Source organism: Crassostrea angulata, chromosome 10, assembly GCF_025612915.1.
Source record: "Crassostrea angulata isolate pt1a10 chromosome 10, ASM2561291v2, whole genome shotgun sequence".
Taxonomy (NCBI): Eukaryota; Metazoa; Mollusca; class Bivalvia; order Ostreida; family Ostreidae; genus Magallana; species Magallana angulata.
The window spans coordinates 28758197-28776040 of record NC_069120.1 but is presented as its reverse complement, the minus strand read 5'-3'; the positions used below and the strand labels follow the sequence as shown (position 1 = coordinate 28776040).

The following is a 17844-nucleotide window of genomic DNA, read 5'->3' as shown; positions in this document are numbered from 1 at the left end:
AACATACATTATACGATATAAATATTTGCATCTACCGAATACCAACTTTTAAAAAATCTCGGACTGCACGAAATAATCATGATGCTGTCATACTCAAATTCCCATACAAGACGCGAATTAGTCATGGCTTTTTCTGCAATGCTACCTTCATACCCCGAACAAATCACAAAAAAGAAAGCATTTTATTGTTTAAAATTGTATAGGTCAAGAAGAAAAATATGGTGTAAATATAATGCCACAATTTGTCCGTCTAAAGCTGACCATATAAATTTACAATAGACATGCATATTTTGTATGTTTTATTCAATATACAATATCAATCCAATGCACGTGTATCATTGCTTATAGATAAAACCAAATTGAACAATGTTTATCGTTAGTTAATATAAGTTTTACACGGTTTTTTTTTTTCAAAAATAATCTCACACCGAACATATTCGACATATTCGACCCTTCATGAAAAATTTGAGAAATCGTTACATGTGACGTAATCACTATTATAGCAAACGACTGTCTGGCCCTTTGAATTACTGATATTAATTTGTGATGGGAGATAATCCGGCAAAGAACCACCGCTTGTTACTGAATCTGTTATGTCTTCATTGCCACAATCATTGTCTAAAACAGTACTAATATCTCCCATACTATATCGCTCACTACCAACTGAACTGTTGTCTGCTTCGTGTACACTGTCGTCTGCCCCTGTCAGTAATTGCTGAATCTCGTCACAATTTTGCGAATGCTGTGAACTCTTGTATCTAGAACTCAAGTCTGATTTGTAAGCACTTTCTTCAGAGATGGGATTATTTTTAATTCCCAGTAATCGGCTGCTTTCCGAAGAATCTGTTTCCATAATTCTCGTTTCTTCACCAAGGGCATCAAACTGAACACATTCATGGTCGTAATACTGGTCCGGGACACGCGCGCTGCTCATGATCTGTAGAGGTTGGTAATGAGTAGGCATCTCACTGGCCATGGCGCTTCTCATATGCCCAAATCCGGAGTCATGGGTTTCGGCGCTATGGTTGGTCGCCGATTGAGTGGAAGTAGAGGAGCCGTTTGAACTAAGCACCACACTCTCCCTTCCACTGGTGGTCTGAGAATTTTTTTCCTGCAAGCAAAAATAATTTAAAACAGTCCAGTTCATATAAAACAAAACTATATGTTATTGATAAAAGCATGGAACTTTATGGTCATTATTGTAGTTTATGAAATTCAGAGAGAGAGAGAGAGAGAGAGAGAGAGAGATTCACTTACATGTAACAGTACAATTTTAGGTAATTCAATTTCGTCTTTTCTCAGTGTTCTACAATGCTTCCTGTTAATAGAAGTAAAACCTTTTCTGCACTATTTTATTTACTACTGTCAAACAAAAAGTCTGGAAGACTGTAAAAAATCTTACCACAAGCAGTATGGCACCATAATAGTAAGCGCAATGACCACCAATATTCCCAGAGCTATTCCAACTGCCAAGGCGACGTTCTCATTTCCATTCTGGCCAAGAACTGTAGCAAAAAAAATCTAAGTGAACCACGTTATATAAGACTGATCAAACTAAAATAATTTTTATTGATTAAAAGGGTAACTGCTTAATATACACGTAAGAGTTTTGAAGAAACTTGATCGAAAAGGTAAACACAACAGTCAAATTACCAGCTTAACTCTTCCAAACCTGTCCACAATGACATCGAAAGCCCCAGTTACACTAAAAATTACAACAGTGTATGAGTTTTTCAAAATACTGCTTTTAATACTTACAGTTTTGCTTTTTATAGATCATAAATTCGATTTGTCGGCTGGGGCCTCTCCCTGCGTCCGATACAGCCCCCACCCACAGTCTGTACTTGGCCGGAGCTAGGCCCCTGATGGTGTAATTCCTCTCATCTTTACTAACGTTCAGAGATTGAGTGGCATCTGTTATGAAAAATGGACGACACTCACATCACGAGACTGTTTTTTGGAACTTCACATGAGATCAAGTCGGGATGACTGGACGAATCATTTCTGGATATCTATAAGGTACTAATACTCGACTTCGCAAGATACATCTTTAAGAAATGTTTCGATCAAAAGCTTTAACAGGTCACCAATTTTTATCAAATCTTTAAATTCTACGGTATATGGCTGAACATTTTTTTTTACAAAAGTCTTAAAGTTTCTAACCAGCGTATGAATATCCATTTTATAGATTAATTATACATACCTTTGCAATTCCGCTCAGCACAATATGTAATGATGTATTGTATGACTTGGCCTCTGAACTCCTTACATTTGTATCGTCTCCACGCAATCTTCATTATACCCTGGTCAATTTCCTCTACTATAGATATCACGTCCAGTTTCTCGGATATTGCTGCAAATGTAGCACATCCCATTAATTAAAATTCAATGTGTCATAATATCTATGCAAAAAATGTATAAGAAAACAAATACTAGTCAGGGGTTTGCAATTACCATCGCCCGACGCCCGGGGCTATCGATTTTAGAGGTCGGGCTAGCAAAAACATTAACTGTGGTAGCCCGTCGGGCTAGTAAATCATAACCAGAGTTGGCAAAATATGCCGGTAAATTTGCAGTGTCCTAGTAGGAAAAGTGTATCGTCATTGTTATCACAGAGGCATAATATCTGCTTCTTTTAAGTCATGATAGCCTAAAAATTTCTTAAGCATTTTTTTCTATTGCTACATTCTTCTGAGAAAAAACACTCGGCTGTAAGTTTCACACTTTGAAGTTTTACCGACAGTGTTGACCTGACCAGTGGCTAGACGAGATAGTCACGCCTCACTGCACATAGCTTCCGTAGTTACCTGTGCAGCTGTTTCAAGTGACATCACTGTAAAATGATTCCTTTTTCTGTAATATGTATTCATTGGCTTTTTTGAATATAATTTTTTTTACAGAGAGAGAGAGAGAGAGAGAGAGAGAGAGAGAGAGAGAGAGAGAGAGAGAGAGAGAGATGCATTACAGAGATATTATAAATTTCTGCACTAACTATTCTCATGAACACATTTTAAAGTGACCTGCTTGGTGAATTAAAAAAAATTCATATTTTGCATATTATTATTTGTGCATTTTCCATTATTTTTAATTAAAATTTACCATTACATAATTAATTGCATAGTTGTATTTTGTAAATGGAAATTAAACAGGATAAAATGCATGCACACATAGATAGTTGCAGTGATTTTATAGAGTCTGTTCACATTCACAATGTTATGTTTGGGTTTTATTATATAAACGGTACCCAAACTAATTTTGTAACTAAAATGTGAGAGATCAATGAAGTTGAATATTTTTGAACTAGTCTACCACAGAAAACATGCAAGTAATAAATATTTCGTATATTAATAATTATATACTAACTAGTGTCATACAGGGTTTTTTTTTTAATAAAATGAAATGTCGACATGTCCGAAATAGTCTGGCTAGTAACTTTGAATCTTGGGCTAGTAACTTTGGTACTCCCACTAGCCCCTGGACTAGTGGCCAAATTTTGTAATTGCACACCCCTGTACTAGTAGGGATCAGATTACATACTTCTGTTAGTGAAATGCACACAGTCAGCCCACACTATTCCACTACTACTTCTTACTCCCCCGTAATAACCATCAGCAGCTATTCCGTAAATGTAGTCGTCAACAGTAGATCCGTTAGATACTTTTAATTGAAGCGTTGTGTTGACAACAGCTCCTAACCAATTTAACTCTTTCTGCAATAAAATCATGTTACTCAATACCAATGTTTGTGCTTTCGGTGGGTGGGGGGAGGGGGTCCATGGATGAGGACCAAACTATGTTAAAGGAAGCTGGTCTTGTACTGTTGTGAAAATATCATTCTTATAAGAAAGGAAATAATAAGTTCTGGCAGCAAAGTTGTGCATGATGAGCATATAAAAGTATTTCTTTAGTCATGGGGGTAAGAGGGCATTGAATAGGAACTTAATGCCACATTTTGACATTGCCATCATCAAGCGTCCTGCTTTTATCTTGTTTATTTATATACCACATTTTTTTTTTTTTTTTTTTTTTTTACAAAAGATTATAAACAAGTTATCTACCTGACATATTCCGTCTATTTTTTTCTTACACCAGACAACAGTGAAGTCCCCATTGAAGGGCTTGTTTCTAAAATCATCAGGATAGCTCCAAGTTAAGGTGATACTTTTGGACTCCTTGCCGTCACTTAATGCTTCCAAGTGGACTGGAGCTCTTGGCCCTAAGAACAAATTATAGGGCGTATGCAATTGAATGTTCTTATGAACAATAGCTTGATAGTATATCGTATTTGGCAAGAGCCTATCAGAACGATAACATTTTTTTTTTCGAAATTAAACAGAATACAATGTATCATCGTATCGTCGGGTTGCTTTTGAGACTTTCCAAGAAATTCTTTAGCCAACAAAGGATTTATTCTTTTTTCTGCCGTCCCAAATGGTTAATACATGTATTCATCTTATTAACTCAGAACTGTATTATGGAAGAAAAAGCACCGCGCCATGAAAATAAAAACATTGAATTGTAGCATATCATCATTAAAAAAAATTACACTCTGATTTCGGCGGTATGACTATCATTGAAGGTTCCATCACGGGAAACTCATTCGTCTTTTCATTAAATGGCACGACACTAATTTGGACGGTGACATTGGTGTTCAGTGGTAGCCTTGCCGACACCGAGTCTTCTGTGGCAAACACTGGTCTACTGTGTGCCGATTTTGGCGACACCGGCTCTACTTTGTACCGCATCATATCGCATCTGTTGTCTTCTTCTTTGATTGGCTTGTTAGCAAAAAACAAAACAAAGTTCAATAAAGACAAAAGAGACAAAGTTCTCACCGTGGAATATATTTTTTTCGAAAGTACTTTAAGGGCAAATACCGATATACCAGTACCTGCCAGTAGATTTGGATTTCGCTGCATTCCGGGGCAATACAGCTGAAAAATGACGGTTGTACCACAGGAACTGCTGATGGAACTATAGTGAAGAACAAAATTAAAAATAAAATGTTGATGTTTAAGTCGCCATAAAATGCGTAGAAATGTCATGTTGTAATTTTTTAACTTACCGGGTGGCAAAAAATACAAAATTTACAACGAGACTTTTTTGATGTGCCAGAAACAATAAAGGCTAAACTAAGCAAAGCATTTCCGGTTGTTAGCGATTTTCTCTTGCAATCCAAAAACTATACTTGTATTCAAGACAGAATCTTATAGTCTTATTCTTAGATTCTCTTACTCAGACCCAAAAGGAGCCACATTAGACTATTCAAATGAACCATATATATAGTCTACTAAAGATGATAGAAAGAATCATCTCCTTACCATCCTCCAGAGTTCTGGCGGTGGTCGTAAACGTCTCAGACCAGAAGCCCTTGACCTCCCCCGAGACAATAGGTATACACGATATCCGGATGTCGTACATTGTGTATGGGGTCAGATCAGTCAGCGTAACGCCCATTTCTTTAGTGGGCTTCATCTACAAGATATTTACAAAATCAGTACTTGTACATGCATGTGTTGCTTTTAATTACATGTAATCTGAAATAACCTTAAAACGTCAAGGATTTTTAAAAAGATTTCCAATGATAATTCTTAACGTTTAATAACGTATAAATTAATTATCAAAGTAAGAAATAGAATATTCAAGATAAAAAAGGAATGGGTACGCTATTGTAATGGATAAAAATAGAAATTGGATTACAGTTAATAATAAGTTAATAATAAGTTTGAATGCTTTCCCAAAAGTAAAAATGTTATAAAAAAGGAATGCAAACCTATTGTAAAATATTAAAATTGTTTGACTGTGATTTGCTTTTGTCAGTAGTTGTATGAATAAAGTTCTTAAGAAATTGGAGAGAACTGGGAGTGATATGATACTCAGTAGGTATGAATATTCAGACCAGGAAGAGATCAATGAGTGGGGGAAAATGTTTCATTCGTTTTACATGTATTTGTTTTTGCACTCAAAAATGGTACAAGAAAGCAAAATTGTAAAAAAAAAACAAAAACAAAACAAAAACAAAAAACCTTCTATGATGATGGATACACTTTGACTATATATTACAATATATAAATTTTTAATATATATTTCATATACATGTGTTAATTTTAATAGTATACACATAGAAACATCAAACAAGTGAAAACCCCTCACCGACAACTGTGACATATGATTGTCAAATACATGAACATGGACAACAAGAAAATTCTATGAATAAAATCAAAGTTCTTAAGAAATTGGAGAGAACTGTGAGTGTCAGTAGGTACAAATATTCAGACCAGGAAGAGATCAATGAGTGGGGGAAAATGTTTCATTCGTTGTACATGTATTTGTTTTTGCACTCAAAAATGGTACAAGAAAGCAAAATTGTATAAAAAAAAAAAAAAAAAAAAAAAAAAAAAAAACCTTCTATGATGATGGATACACTTTGACTATATATTACAATATATAAATTTTTAATATATATTTCATATACATGTGTTAATTTTAATAGTATACACATAGAAACATCAAACAAGTGAAAACCCCTCACCGACAACTGTGACATATGATTGTCAAATACATGAACATAGAAAACGAAACACAAACAAAGTTAGAGGTAACTAAAAAACACAAAACACATATATTAACGACACATTTTCAATATCCTATTACCTGGTGTTTTTTAAATCAAATATCAGTTGATATTATTGTTATTGCTTTTTAAGTTGTTGTTAGAATGAAAGTAGCTTGCTGTATTGTTGTTGTTTTTAGGCATCCTACACCACACATCCTTAGATAGAAATCTACACCGACAAAAAAGTTACCCGTGGATCAAAATCATTGATTTCCCGGCTATAGATTTTTTCCTGTAAATTGGCCAGATAATATTCATCAAAGTTGCAATACATTACCATACAGTAATCATGATGAGCCATTCTTAAAACAACCAATAAAAATCCATCGGTGACTATCGAAAGCAACATATCATTGAGATGGTGACCATCCCAAAGGGCAATGTTTTAATAAATGCACGACAATGAAAAATATTTAAAGAATTTGCTTTGACCTTTGCCTTTAGAACATTTGTTAGACGTCATAGTACATCCCTTCCATACAGTCCTTAAGTAAAGTCTTAAGAACAGTTTGCCAAAGAAAGAAAATGAAATTATTGTTTGGACAAGGATTTTTTTTAAATGTTGCCTTGACCTTTGACTTGACCTAGGAAGAAACTCGATTGATGGTCACCACACAGACCATGCATACAGACAGCCTTTAAGTAAAGTCTGAGCAAGGTTGTGCAAAAGAGAGATATACATTATGGTATAAACAAGGATTTTTACAAAGATTTGCTTATTACCATGACGTAATAGTTTGGCCAAGGAGGATAGAAATTATTTTCATATAAATAGTTGTTATTTACGACCTTAATCTTTGATCTATAAGTCTGTCCTAAGTTATTGCTTCCATCACTTTTTCATGATTTTTAATAAAAATACACATACTGTGGAATCATTAGATTTCGTGGTGGTTCAATTTTCGTGGAATTCGTAGGTACCTCTCATCCACGAATTAACACCTCCACGAATTAATAAATTATGGTTATAAAGTCATATTTCCTCTGTAGGTTTAACAGAATACACGAAATTACGTCTCCACGAACTTGTAAAATTTAAGCAATCCACGAAAATTGACCCCTACGAAATTTAATGATTCCACAGTACCTGTGAAAGAAGTACAGTTGAAATCGATGAAATGGAAAATATCCAAGACATCTTCATTGATTAATTTTCCTTTTTCACTCATAAAAGTTTACAGGAAGGAAAACAAAATTCTTCGGAGATTTATAATGGGAAATGTTTACACATTTTCTCCATTCGGAAGTACTTGGGACACCTCGCGCAATTTTTCAACGTAATCATCCGGGCTTATTAATGGCTGGTGCAATGCAAAATCCCCGTAGACTTTCTACTTTGGAATGTGTATTGAAACCTGAAGCGTTTCAAAACAGATAATCTGGACATTTTTCATATTAGTGAATGAACCTAGTTTGACCAAAAAGGTATTTATTATTATCGAAATATCAAGGGAAAAGTGGTGGAAGCAAAAACTCGGGACAGAGTATTGAAAGATGAACCAAAGTCACTGCACTCCCTTTACTCAAAGGCCTTAGTTGGTGAAATATGAACCACATTGTGCAAAAGGGAGAGAAAAGGTATTGTTAAAATCATTTTAACCTGTCAAAGCAAATCAACGACTTTCATAAACAAATTAATCAAATTCAAACTGTTTTGGTTAATTTGTGTAATTCGTGAATAAAATTTATCCAGATAAAGACGATACCGGGTTGGTCTTTTGATGAAATCAATGCAAATTTGCAATAAATGTATTGGAGATTTGAATAAATGGCATGCTTTTCAGTTTAATTGCTTCCAGCTACAAAAATGAGACTGCAATATCCAAACAAAAAGCAATGGGATATAATTAATTAATTTCATTATTAAAAAAAGACTTACTTTCTTTACTTACTTAATAATTAATTAATTTCATTATTAAAAAAATGACTTACTTTCCAATCGTTTTCCCACTGAGACTTGTATTCTATCTTGAAATGAAGTGAGACATAAGGCTTGGAGTGACTCCACAATAAATTTATTTCCGTTTTATTCACCCGTGTTAAAACGTTTTCGACTTTCGCAGGTTGAACTGAAAAAAGACAATTGAATTCTCATTGTGTTATGTTTCGGTTGATACCGAATAAATCAGAAACCTTGCTCTCTCTCTCTCTCTCTCTCTCTCTCTCTCTCTCTCTCTCTCTCTCTCTCTGAGATAAAGTCGAAAAAAAGATACAAATGCATCGCTTCCCAAACATACCATTTAAAGAGTACTTAAAATGATCAAGTACCTAGTTCATCCGTGTTAAAGTAGAACCGTGACGATACGCCTGCTTCCGGTCGTCTGCTGTTGGTGATATTGACGACAAACATGTAAGTTCCCCTTCTGTAACTCTCTCTATCGTCATTCTCCAACATCTTACACGTCAAACATTTCCCTTTGATTTGTATGTGTTTACAAGGAGACAAATGGGTATATCTGCAGAAAATAAAGATCATACTTCTAAATAATGTTACCCATTGTATGAGGACAGGCGCATTCGCAATAAAAGTGCGTTTATGCACTTGAAAGTGACCCACCGTTCACTTGGGCAATACAGCTTCGTACAAAATGCCGTTGCTCCAGCACACCTTCATATTTACTCTGTCCCGTCACAGAACACGCCGTAACGCTTTCATACAACACTAAACAATTTCACATTGCGCTAAATCAGCATCACAAAACACGTGACATTCTTCTCAACGCACGTTTGATAAATTGCAAATGACCCTAATAGGACTCCATATTTCTCTCAGAACAGATACATATCAGAAGCGAAGTTTTCAGAATAAAATGCAAAACAATTTTGATTGTCCAATAGATGAAACTTACACGCTCCAGTGTAACGTAACGTCGTAGTCGAGGTTAGTAAAATCTGGGACGGAGTCGTTGTATTGGACGGTTACGCTGACGTCACGAGTGTTCCTGTAGATCACCCCCAGGTCCCAGGCACACGTCATGTTTTGCCAGTTGTAGACTAGACAAGAGCCATTTGATACTTTCACCGGGCGATCTGTTGTCAAAAACAGTGAAATTAAACAGTATTTTCCCTATTTCTTCATTATTTAATTAATACAAAGAAAAAAGGTTAAGTGCTTCATTTATCTGAAAAATAAAATACAACATGTACGTATTACAATAATTTAGGCGACAATACATTCACGGTATTCGTTAAGATAAAAACATGCAAACAAAATTATGTTTGTTATATTTTTGACAGAATTCTTCTGAATGCCTTACATGTAAAAAAAAAAAAAAAACCCCAAACAAACAGACAAACAAAACACACTGTTCAAAAACTGTTGATTAGGCAAAGCATTTGCTTAATATATTGTTTAGAATTTGCATTATCTAGCATAATTAACCATTTTTATTGGTCGATCTCTCTTTCTCTCTCTCTCTCTCATTTATTCTTATAGTGTGAGTAAAAGTATACAGCTTATTATTAATGTCGATCAGCGCGCTAAAAAGAACAGCCAATTCTTAAAGTAACTACAACTGACGGGATATTTGAAAATCTGAGGACAATCTGTTCGCTTAAAAAATGAAGCTAAACTTTCGTTCGATCATAAAATGATACATTCATGGTCAAACTCACAAGTTAACAAAAACCTCATAATTTAACCATGTTCATATAATAAATAAAAGTAACTTGAAATCAAACTTCGCCCTTATTAATCAAACCCAGACTGCTGGATATTGCGTTTAAAAGAAGACAGGCTTTATCAGTACGTAGCTGTATGAACACATTTAGATTTCTTTAGAATTACGGGAGAAAATACTTCGTATATGTCACTACAAGCAAATGGATACAGAATAGCACAAATGCTCTCTGTAATCTTAGCTAAAATATTTTCGGCGGTCCAACTAAAGACAAAAGTTACATTTTTTTTAAAAAGTTAAACAAGGGTTGAAATGCATATTTAATCTAACCAATTGTTGAGAACAAGCAAGTCCTTGAAAACATGCTTTATTTTGGTTTAGGTTTTGTTTTCACCGTTTCGGGATTGAATTTCAACTACTGCGTATCCAACAGTGGTTAAATGGAAACAGTTTTTACACTTGAGTTGCAAATTATGTAAAAAGCATGTTTATAATTGATGGTTTGGTATCAACAGAAAGAATATTATGAAAGAAAACAGATCTTTATCACAATATTTCAATCTTTGAAGTAGCGACCTTGACGGTAGTGTCCTTTACAAAAATTTCGAAACAAAGCTTTGGAACGATCTTCCGATAAGTGTCCAAGAAAATCCTTCAGTATCCAATTTGAAACGTGTGCTTAACTCAAACTGTTGTAAAACCCCAAGACACTTTCTATTTGGTAAGCGCACAGAACAGATCTTACACACACGACTTAGACTCAATTGTAGTATACTTAATTCGCATTTATCCAAAAAACATATAATAGATAATCCTAATTGTGCCTGTGGACAAATTGAAACAACAATACACTTTTTATTAGAATGTCCTCTATACACTGATGCAAGGAAAAAATTCATTGACCCATTAAGACCGGTCACTTTAAACATTCTGTTATTTGGAGACCCAGATAGAAATTATTCCTATAATACAAACATTTTCAAACATGTACATCATTTTATTTCTGCTACTAAACGATTTGTAACTTAATTCCACTTGCTACCGTATTGTCGATTTTGTTATTTTTGCATCGTACGACTGTTTATTACTCGGTCACTTTTAATGTTAATTCAAGTTATGATATCTCTCTCTGTATATTTTCTATCATATTTTTCCCTTTTCATTTTTTTTGGTTAAATTTTTCCATCAATTCCATCTTTTTTTTCATTTGTTGTTCCTAATATACTTGCCATTCAGCAAGGGCAACTATCGTTTTTAATAGTTGAAAGTCAATTTAAGGAAACGGATTAATATAAGTTGTAACAACTTGTTTCCGAATCCTGTTTGCATTATTTATTGTTTATATTGATGTACAATTCAAAATGAAATAAAGTTTAAACTAAAAATTTCGATTATTGAGAATCAAAATTTCGGAATGTCCGTAAGGATTTTACCGGCAATGTCCAGTCCAGAAAGGTTTGGGACGATTACCGACAATAAAAGTAGCACAACCAATAAGGACTACTGTACAACTCGATCAACACTCGGCTGTACTATAACCCGATCAACACTCGGCTGTACTATAACCCGATCAACACTCGGGTGGTAGCCCTCAATTTGGTAAAAGTAACTGAGTAAAGTCCAATCGGCGTTTCAACATTTATTAAGGATCTGACAGTAATTTTGATACAGATCGGTGATATCGGGACGGCTGTCCGATTCCGACTTATGTAAAAAAGAATTTCAACAGTATACATGTATAAAACAAAAATTATGTAACATGTGTAAAACGATAAATGAATAATAGCTCAGGCCATGACACCTGAGTTAATCCCTAAGTAAATTACCTAGCCAATTAATTCCCTTTGAAGTATATATTGCCTGTAAATGCTTTTAGCAAAATAAAGATGACAGGTGAGGAAATTCAGTTATCTAAAACTCTAAGACATTTGACGTTTTTACTATCATAAACGTAGATAAACGAGTAAATGAGATTAACCAACATTTGAACCTAACAAAAGCTTTTTCCGAACAATAGCCATTTTGAAACCTTGAGAAAGTATTTTGATTAAAATCGCGCTAAAATTTAGAAGAAAAACAAAATAAACAGAAGTAAAATCTTTGACACGATAACCTGCCCTTTACAAAAATTTCGATTATTGAGAATCAAAATTTGTACATGACAGTAGTTCTTATGACATCACCGCTTTAGTATATGGCGGGTCAAATCAGAGGTTAAATACATTAAAAAATCTGACAAAAATGATATTTTAATATTAATGCGATATAACTCAAACTGAAAAAGGTTGAAAATGCATGAATTCCCTCGCAGGAATTGTGATACAGACTATAGCAATTAAGCAATTATCTCACCTGGTCAAATTCCCGTTTCGCACACATTTTTTCGATACCTAATTTTCAAATGTGTGCAAAACGGGAACAAACCGGATTATGATAGTTTGCGCTGGGAACTGGGAATAAAGCAGGCAATATAAAGCACGCCACTTTTACGTCTCCTCTGATTAATAAAGGGGTTGATTCGCAAGAACATTAAAACGTTTTAACTGCTCTGCAAAAATAAAACTCATCTCGTTATAAAAAAAAAGGAGAAACGTACCTTAACGAAAATATTGCTCGCCTGATAATGGTCAATCTCAAACAATTTAATATTACACAAGAGTATATGATTTATAAATGCTGTTAATCATGCTTTTAGTTTTCATGTTTTTAATGTCGTCCTGAATGAGTTAGTATACATATAATTCAAATAGTATTCATCACACAAAATAAATTGCATGTTAATACACTTCCGGAAATTTTGAGGATTATAAGATTAAATACACTGCATATGGATTAAAAACATGCTTTTAAGAACAAACTTTAAATAACAGTTTATATTTTTCATTCATACGCAGAAAGCCTATCAAAGTATTACGATAGAGGGTCCCATAAATGTTCTTTCCCTAACATTTAAACGTTAGAAGAATTCGGGGCCATAAAAACGTATACGATCTCAATCTTACTTTTCCTCCGAGCCCATATGTATCGTATGTAAATTGACACTTATCGAGATCAAAAGTGACAGAAGTTTAATGGCCTCCACGGTCAAATCTCTGTTGGCCATTTGGTGACTGCCATTACAACATTAGGGGTTTCTTTACCCCAGTTCTTAATGACACACGAGACGTTCCTCAGTTTTATATAATTTTCTATGATAGTTTATTCCTTGTTTATTATAATTTAAACCTGTTAATTCCCCAAAATTCAGGGTACATTACCATGCTCTTTTCGGAGCTAGAATATTTTGCATTTTTCTTAAAATAGCATGCAAAATGCATTTGAATGCCTTTAAATAAAGCCATATTATACATTTTCAATTGAACACTTTATCTAAATAAAAAAAAAAAGAATCATATAACATGAAAAATATAATCATAAAATTACTAAGTGGAAATCTTCACATTGTGGAGATAGAAAAAATTGAAGATAGGTCGCGTCTGACCTTAAAAAAAAAATCGATTAGAATTCTCTAGAAAATACGTCCAGGTGAGCTAAAATAAGGAATCCGATACAAAATTGCGGAGAAAGTAGGTCGGTCAGGATCATTTCATTGCTTCGTGTTCGGTCATAAAACTCGTATCATTAGTTAAATAACTTTTAATAACGCAATGTCTAATTTGGAAAAGTATTTTCGTAACTACTTTCCAAAAGATAAATGTTATTACGGGAATAGTTAAGAAGAAAAGACAAACTGACGCAGACATGCATGCAGTTAAAAAAAACCAGGCACATTAAATACATTTTCTTACTCTCTATATTAAGGAACCGTTGCAGTGATTTTTTGCCTTCGCACAACGGGGAGGTGCAGAGATACCCCAAAAATGCCGCTGTTTCTGGGACCGAATTAACAGAAACAACATCTTGTGCGTGTGCAGTGACAGTGGAGTTGTCATTGTCTATGACATAGCTTGAAATATTCAAATTTTGCTCTTTCCATCTGCTGATTAAGACGTGATTTTCAGAGCCAGAGGCGTTGTAAACAGTCCGAAATCTATAAAGCGTGCAAGTTAGATTTGTCTGTTCTCCGAAGAATATATATAAAGGATCTGCAAATATAATAAAGAACAGAATGAAAAGCAAAGATATATAGAAGAAGACACACGTGTAGTGACCTCAAATTGCAGGTGCAAAAACTAAAAAAAAAATCTCCTGAAAAAAAATATATAGAGTGCAATTTAAAAAAAAAAACCAATTAGAACCACTTTAACAAAACATTGGGCTTCTGGTTGGACGTAACTATTTCTTGCATTAAAACAAGCCAAAAATGACGCTGGTTTCGAGTGATATATTATGTGCATATCTTTACATTTTCAACTGTCTTTGTCTGTGATAACATTACGAATCAATTTTGAACCCTAAAGCCCAATAATTTCATAAAACATGAGTGACACAAAATGGGCGTGTCTTATAGCAGAACCGAAAACGGTATTGGATGCGCCACGTAGTAATACATAGCATGTGCTACATCACAAAATAGTGGTTTTTAATATAATGTTGTTTTTAAGTGTACAAATTAGAAATAATATAAATATAAGTAATAAGGAATCATTCTTTGTACATATATGAGGTGATAATTTCGGTCGGAGCGTGGTCAAATCTATCATAAAGCCCTTCGGGCTTTATTGGATTTGACCACGCCCCGACGGAAAGTATCACCTTTTAATACTCAAAGAATGATTCCTTAAATATTGCATAGTCGTAGCTCAAAAGGCAGACGAAAAAGACAGGCCTACGTCATATTGCTGTTTGAATGATACAGATGCCCAATGTACAAGCTCTTTTTAAAATGGTTCCGATTTCAAACTACAGTAGGTGCGGAATAAACGGTGCATGGTGGGTTTAAGGCACTGGGGTGGGGATTGTGAGAGCTTGCTTAAGCAAAAATGATTCAAAAGTAAAATTCGATAACTTCATTTATATTAACACCCCGGTTTTTTTTTTGTGGGTTTTTTAAAATATTTTTTGAGACTATAGTCTTATGAGTTAGGTGTGGTTGTTTAATGATCAATTTTTCTTTTGAAAATGTAAAAAAGCATTTCATTGAATTCATTATAATTGAATTGAAGATCACTCCACAATAGTTTCATAATTACAATACAATATTCTTACATTTCCGTATTTTTGTTAAACTGCTCAGATATGACACCGGTTTTTTTTTCTTATAAAACGGCAGAACATATGAAATTGTTTTAGGAAAGAGGAAGTTTCTGATAAAATACCAATACACTAGCATTTCAATACGCATAAAAGAAAATCATTAATTAAGATAATAAGTAGTTGGGATTTGGGGATGGGTCTCGGCTAACTCACTCCCTTTTACGATCCACCTTTTTAAGAATACTTGCCACGATTGTAATATTGTCTAAACCTATCAAGCCATCAGACTTAGATCTTAAATCTTGAATACGTAGTTAATCTCTTTAATAGCTTCAATGAAGTACTCGTCCGCTGCACAGATTTTAGATAGTAAGCTGTTTGCATGTATGCATTATTTGTATGGAGTTGTCCGCTAGATCGCAGGATGATTTGATCCATGGCGTCGTTTATACAGAGAAAATTTCGAAACGTACGTCAATATTATTCAATATATAATTTAATTCTCTAAATGAATACGTTATATCTACTCATGCACATATGTATAAATCACCAACAAAGAAAACGGAAGGGCCATTCATGGTTAGATTGTAGGAGAATGCAGGAGGTGTAAGAGTTTATTAGATTTTAAATATTAACATGATACATGTTTATATATACTAAGTATATCAACGAGTGATATCTACGCTGAATGTTTTCACTGAAAAATCGCATACACATTTTATTTGATCAATCGCACGAAAGTTTTGGTTCATTGAACTTTTAAGTTTTAGGATTTAAAAAACTTTTCAAAAGCTTAGAATTAACTTCCTCCCGATTGAATAGGACAATCCCAGCAAGTGTGTTTTAAATGTGACACTGTACAGTTCAATTAAACCTACAGACTTGCTCATGAAATGCGGACAATATAAAGATATTTTTTTAAGAAGGAGAAACGGTCATATAAGCTTTTAAGGTGCATATTTTACCTCCATCCATCCAGAATTTTATGTCATTGGAACAAGTCTAGGATAATGTATCTTTAACAGATTTTTAAAGGGGGAGGGGGTTAGGAAGTGGGTTTTTACGATGGTCATACATAAACTCGATCATTGATAAAAAAAATTTACCTACATGTATACATTTGAATATGCGTAAACGCGTATTATCTAATAAAATAATATAGGTAATATGATGCAATAATAGTCGTTATAATTTTTAGCAGAATAGAATTTAAAAAAGAAGAAAAAAGATATATAATTAATAAATAAGAATATACTCCTATACTACTTTGTCACCCCAAGCGTACTTACCCGTTTTTAAAGTTAAATTGCATTGATCCTCCGAAGTCACAAGCGTACAAATACACAAAAATAAAACGATTTGAAGTGTGCACCTTAATGCTTTCATGCTTCTCCATTCACGTACTACAGGTAAACAAATACACATTATGTACACTGTACAGCAGTATGGATCAGTAGGAAGTATATCAATCCGGCACATGTACTAACGCAATTTAAGATCGGTTGGGGTTTTTTTTTCAACCGAAAATCGAGCGATGTGGATGATTCCGCATAACCAACATGTCCTAATGTACCTTTGTAAGATTATTATTATGTTTTCACGTACTAATAAACATATTGATCTCAAACACATCGAAGAACCAACCAGAGGACTTTAAAAACACATGCGGCTTTTAAAGTCCTTTTTTTTCCAAAACCATACACGCAACGAGGCATTGCAGCGGATCCATTGTACATATCGCGACTGACCCGCTTAAAACATGCCCGAATTTGATTACTAAAGATGACCTCGAATGCTTTTGTGCATGAAGACACATTATTTGAACTGAATATTCTAAAAATTTCCGTGAAAGAGAGGATTTGAAAAGATTAATTTATTGCTTTTTTGCCTAATTTAAGGACGACATAAACACTTTTAAAAACGGAACATCAGAGTGGATCTAGAATGGACAGGGGAGTCAAGACCCAACTTGGTAAATTCATTTAAAAAATCTCATGTAATATATTTGCCAAACCTCGAGACCCCCTCTCCCTCTCTCAATTCACACCCCCCCCCCCCCCCACACACACACACACTCTTTTTGCAGATTTACATTATAACAAAAAAGTTTGTGAAACACTTATTCCCTCCTCCCTTGGACACCTCTGCGAAAAAAAAAATGAACGGAAACTGAACTTTACAATGTCCAAGGGACATAACTGTCAAATTGCTCAATCGTACCCAATATCGAACTTGACATAGATATTATTATGATGAATCTGTATACCAAATTTCCAATCTAATTAAAATTGGAGTTTCAAATCTGCTCCTTTACGGTACGCTATACAAGCTTGTATAGCATATCGTAGAGGTGCGTATCGATTCGAAGTGGTCTATTTTTAATTAGATTGACCAAGTTTTCATTTCAAAATGTGCAATATCTGCAAAGAATATAAACGGATAGTGCTAGTGGACCGACTGACATACAAGAAAA

At 34.2% G+C, this 17844-nt stretch overlaps 1 protein-coding gene across 1 annotated transcript; it reads right to left on the bottom strand.

Annotated features, from left to right (window-relative positions):
- Positions 1-284: 284 nt before the first annotated feature.
- On the bottom strand, positions 285-17183 carry LOC128166692 (uncharacterized). Its single transcript, XM_052832007.1, has 16 exons — positions 16661-17183; positions 14024-14320; positions 9465-9645; positions 8884-9071; positions 8548-8684; positions 6806-6847; positions 5321-5474; positions 4891-4973; positions 4546-4777; positions 4058-4215; positions 3538-3709; positions 2204-2353; positions 1759-1914; positions 1403-1505; positions 1258-1318; positions 285-1111 (listed from the first exon to the last, which is right to left on the bottom strand). The coding sequence occupies exons 1-16, from the start codon at positions 16848-16850 to the stop codon at positions 455-457; spliced, it is 2961 nt and encodes a 986-aa protein (XP_052687967.1). The 5' UTR covers positions 16851-17183; the 3' UTR covers positions 285-454.
- Positions 17184-17844: the final 661 nt, after the last annotated feature.

What these genes read in the sequence shown, in the direction of transcription:
- LOC128166692 (XM_052832007.1), bottom strand. Translation starts at nt 16,850, where the DNA reads ATGTGCCGGATTGATATACTTCCTACTGATCCATACTGCTGTACAGTG. An exon ending in CGCCAGAACTCTGGAGGATG is followed by an intron (nt 4,974 to 5,320) that starts GTAAGGAGATGA and finishes TCTTCACTATAG; the next exon opens with TTCCATCAGCAGTTCCTGTG. An exon ending in ATGGTGCCATACTGCTTGTG is followed by an intron (nt 1,319 to 1,402) that starts GTAAGATTTTTT and finishes TTCTATTAACAG; the next exon opens with GAAGCATTGTAGAACACTGA.